This window comes from Nematolebias whitei, chromosome 18 (genome assembly GCF_014905685.2).
Source record: "Nematolebias whitei isolate Nwh7 chromosome 18, NemWhi1, whole genome shotgun sequence".
Taxonomy (NCBI): Eukaryota; Metazoa; Chordata; class Actinopteri; order Cyprinodontiformes; family Rivulidae; genus Nematolebias; species Nematolebias whitei.
Window position 1 is genome coordinate 8990453 of NC_056515.1, and position 5051 is coordinate 8995503.

The window sequence follows — 5051 nt, forward strand, 5'->3', positions numbered from 1 at the left end:
TGTGCATATATAGGTTTCTCTTGAACAAGCAACCATTCACACTCACACCTAGGGACAATTTAGTTACCAGTCAGCCCAACTTATAATTACTGGTAAACTACATCCCTGTTGGGCGGCACAGTGCCAGCACAGTTGGTAGACCTGCTGCCTCTCAGCGAGCAGGTCCTTGGTTCAAACCCTGGTCCAGGGGCCTTTATGGGTGGAGTTTGTATGTTCTCTCCGTGCATGCATGGGTTTTCTCCGGGTGCTCCGGTTTCCTCCCACAGACCAAAAACATGCATGTTAGGCTGATTGGTAACTCTAAATTGCCCCTAGGTGTGAGTGAGAGAGTGAATGGTTGTTTGTCTCGTTTGTCTCTATGTGGCCCTGTGATGGACTTGCAACCCGTCCAAGGTGTACCCTGCCCCTCCCATGGTGATTGCTGGACATGGGCACCAGCGACACCCGTGACCCAAAATGGAATAAGCGGGTAAAGATAATGAATGAATGGATATATATATATATTTTTTTTTTTTTTTTTAAGAAACTACACAAAGAAAAAAAAACCTTTCTGCTGCAGTTCACAGGAAGGATGAGATGCATGAAACCTGGCAGAAGGGATGATTTCATCATTCTGCTGTCTACATCTTTAAAGGATGAACTGATTTACTGGATTCATCTTTAGTCATCCTGTTTTAGATGAACCATTGACTGAAAAAGTTAAAGGTTTATTTGTTCATTTCTCAGTCTGTTAGGTCCATTTTTAATTTTACACTACAAAACTGAAATGTTCCATCAAAAACAGCTGGTCAAAATGATATGCAAACTCATATCATTCAGACAACAAGTCATCCAACTTTATTTATTTATTTAAAAACTAATTTACAAACACAACATGAAGTTACAGGTGGTATCCTGAGAAATTCATGTCCATTTAAAATAAAACACAAAGAAAGTGACATTAGTGTTTAAATCTGCTTTAGCTCTTGTTGCACATTAAAGTTCAACTTCTTCTTCTTCTTTCAGTTGCTCCTTCTTCAGTCGCCACAGTGAACTAACTCATGAAGACTGGACATAGTTTTTACGCCGGATGTCCTTCTTGAAGCAACCACAGACCACTGAGCTACCACAGCCCTCTGTGTGGAGCAGAGAGCTGCCATCTAGGGCGCCCCGGCCGAGCAAATGGTGGGGGTTCAGGGCCTTGCTCATGGGCTCATAGTGGGGCAAATGAGGGTGGAGGCAGGTGTGGGCGTTTCACCTTTCCCACCCACATTTTGATGTCGATCTGAGGGATCGAACCGGTGACCTTCCCATCACAGACTCACCTTCTCTAACATTAAGCCACCACTCCCCCGTACGTTAAAAGTTCAACAAGTTCCCTTTTTTCACCGTCAACTTCTGGTGAAAATCAAGGAAATGATCAAACCTAATAACCATCTGGAAAAATGTCAGCAGCAGAACTCCATGACAGAAGAACCTCGTCCTGACAGAAGAACCTCATCCTGACAGAAGAACCGCCTCCTGACAGAAGAACCTCCTCCTGTCAGAAGAACCTCCTCCTGACAAAAGAACCTCCTCCTGACAAAAGAACCTCCTCCTGACAGAAGAACCTCCTCCTGACAGAAGAACCTCCTCCTGAAAAAAGAACCTCCTCCTGTCAGAAGAACCTCCTCCTGTCAGAAGAACCTCTTCCTGACAGAAGAACCTCCTCCAGACAGAAAACCTTCCTGGACAGATGAAGCCAGTCAGTTTCAGGAGTACTGCGTGTTAGAGATTTTCTTCCACAGTAATGTCTTCAGGTTGTTCAGAACTAACGAGTGGTGGACTTCCATCTGGCTCGCCAGTCCACTGAGGGTCACACAGGTTTGAAGCTGTTTCTCCAGATCCCCCTGCAGCTCAGACGGAGCTCCGAACAGCAGAAAATCCAGTAACAGCACACACACCTTTGCCAGATTGGGCTGCACCACCTCTGTGTTGCATTGCTTCACCAGTCGATCGCAAGTGGCCATGCAGTCCCGGCCGTAAGTGCAGTCTGCATTGCTCTCGCAGCGGCGACCCTTCAGAAATGCTCGAACAGCAGCCTCTGATGCCACGCTGCGCAGGTCGGCCATTTTGCAGTCATAATTTGCGTTGTAGCCAACGTGGTAGAGGCTGGCGTCGCAGATCAGAAAACTGCCGTATGAGCCGTGGAAAACCTCTTCCACAAACTCCAGCAGGCCGATGGAGATGCGGGCCCTGCGGGGCCACGATGGAGCCAGCCAGTGGTTCAGACTGGATTTCAGGGTATCGGGGACGACAGCCTGGAGGTAAACAGGGACCTCCAGCCTATAGAGGGAGCTGTGGCTCACACGCTCCGTCACATAAAGGTCTCCACAAAAACCCAGCAGCTTGGGGGTGTGCTCCTTCTCCTGCAGAGCCACCATCAGGAGGAACTCATTGATGTGCAGAAGAGCCCAGATAGACTTGGCTTCTGCCAGAGACACTTTTCCATCTTGGTTAATGTCAGCCAGAGCAATGACCCTGTCCACCAGCATACTCAGAGATGACTGTTCACCAAGGTTAGCCTGCAGGAAGGAAGGAGGTTCCTCTGGTTATCATGTTGTACATGTTCAACAAACAGAAATAGATTTATGTTAAACAAATGTTAAGTTTTAAAGTCTGGATGTTGATGATGAATACAAACTTTGAAACCCATCGTTGTTTGGACTAACTCCTGGAAATCCCTTTAACTTAACATTCACGTTCCTTAGAGAACAATTGTCCACCTTAATTAACCGCTTATTATTTTCAAATTTTTTCACAAAAAAAAATCAAACTTTTAGAACTATCTCAGCCTGAAATAAAAGCATCAAATTATTTTTTTATTTATATATATTTAAACTTTTTAAGGTATTTTGTTGTAAAAGAAAAAAAATAACTTCATGTTTCAGTTGTTTTTAAATCAATAAATACTTATTTTACAGCTATATTTAAAATCAAGGCAAAGACTCCTAGTCCTGAGTTTTGTGAGGACCCTCCAGTCCACCGGACCTTCAGATCCAGTAGCTGAAAACGAGGTCTTGTTTTTGGTTAAACTTACTGCTGCCTCTCAGTGGTCTGACATGGAGGCTTTTTTCTAATCTTTTTTTTTTTGTTGTTTACTCTACCCATGATAAAAATGCTAGTTTCTAAATAGCTTTATGTTTGTATGACCCAAATGTGCTAGTGAGCTGTGGCAGCACAGTGCACCTGCTAACGACATCCTGCGCTGGGAGAAACCAACGGCAGTCAGCCAAGGAACATCCCGTGCTGCAGCCTGCATGCATGTGAAACTTTCAGACTAAATGTTTACATCCAAACTAAAACAACTTTCTTGTATGAGATGAGGGGCGGGACTCTGCTATAACGTTTGCCTGGAAATAAATACTGCATCCAGGGTAAACTGAATTTAGATAGATTAGCTTAACTTGGATTTTTAGGGGCTCTCAAAAGTTAAAGCCGAGCATCACTTAGTGAGCTAATTAAAAAATTAAAAGTACAGGGATTTAGGTAAAAAGAAAAATCATTACTGAGAGTAATGCATTATTTTATGATATGATAAAAATTTCTTTCTTCTTTCGCCACAGCAAACTAACTCGCATGAACACTTGGAGATTGTTTTGGGGTTTTTTTTTATGCCAGATGCTCTTCTTGATGCAACCACTGAGCTACCACAGCCCTCCACATGGAGCAGAGGGCTGCTGTAGGGTGCCCGGGGGAGCAGATTGTGTGTGTGTGTGTGTGTGTGGGGGGGGGGGGTTAAGGGCCTTGTAAGGGCGTTTTTTGATGTTTTCCTTTTGACGGTCCAGGGAGTTGAACTGACAACCTTCAGATAACAGGCCCGCCTTCTCTTACAATGTGGGATTACAGTTTGTACGGTGCAATTCACTGTGGTTGATTTATCCTCTAAGGAACACTAGAGTGTAGTAAAGTTACGGTGAGGTTATGATATCATTGAAAAAAATCTGATATAATAATAAAAAGTAGCTTTTTATGTTTATTGACTGCACCAAAATAAATAAAAATATGCATAAAATAAACGTGTGACTGATTTTCCCCCATAAGGTCTTTCTGTAGTTGTTTTAAACTAGGTGCAGTGGCAGCTGGGAAAACCTTGAGGAAGCTGTGGAGCATCTCTCTGAACTCATCCATAGAAGTTCCACGTGTCGGCTTGTCAAACAAACTCCTCTCTGGTCGCACCACCGCGTCTAGCCCTATGTTTGGGTCCACCGGATCCTCAGTGCTGCATTTGATGACCACAGATTTCTCCTTCCAAAGTCCAAAATACACCTGCAGGACCAGAACCAGAACCATAGTCAGTGAGCTGAAGGAAAACCTGCTTTTTGAACGTTTCGTGTTGTAAAACTGAACTCTCAATGACTTCCTTGAAAAAATTACATTTGAACAGTAATAAACAGAATGCTGACTGAATTGTTTTTTTATTTAAAATGTTTTTAAAGGTCTAAAGATCAGTTGTATAAAATAGAAACCTCAAAAGATGGAATTATGCATTAAAATATTTAACTGGTTCCTTTGAGTCTCAGGACAGTTATTATTGTACGTGTTGTTTGTTCTTTTTATTGTAAATTTTTAGGTAAATTTCTTCTCTTTGTACTTGTTCTAGTTCTTTCCATTCATGATTATTCTTAGTTCTGTTGCTGGAAGACAGTTTGTATTAATTTCTGCTTGTGTGTTCATTGTCCAGATGTTTGTGAAGTTCATTTAGTTATTCAATATCTCCACAGAGGTTGTTTAAATCTTTATTTTATATTTCATTTTCTAAGCTTTCATCTCCCTGGGACAATTTTCTTTCTTTCTTCTCTTTTGTCTCCACTGAATATATTGTTTATTTGTATTGTTTTGAATTATTTCCTCATGCTTTTGACCTTTTTCAAAAAATGTACGTCTTGTAGTAATTTTATGATTTCTGTAGTTTAAGTGCAGGTACTGTACTGTACTGCTAAATGTGTTACCCATGTGGTCTGATCTGATAATTTTAATTAATAGGTGTGTGTGTGTGTGTGTGTGTGTGTGTGTGTGTGTGTGTGTGTGTG

At 42.2% G+C, this 5051-nt stretch overlaps 1 protein-coding gene across 1 annotated transcript in view; it reads right to left on the reverse strand.

The window, feature by feature from the left end:
- Nucleotides 1-1730: 1730 nt before the first annotated feature.
- The window catches only part of dipk1b (divergent protein kinase domain 1B), a 35418-nt gene continuing 32097 nt past the window's right edge, over nucleotides 1731-5051 (reverse strand). Inside the window, exons 4-5 of the mRNA XM_037692707.1 lie at nucleotides 4111-4287; nucleotides 1731-2543 (exon numbers count right to left, since the gene is read on the reverse strand). Coding sequence (XP_037548635.1) covers nucleotides 1731-2543; nucleotides 4111-4287 — 990 coding nt within the window. The remainder of the gene's footprint in view (nucleotides 2544-4110; nucleotides 4288-5051) is intronic.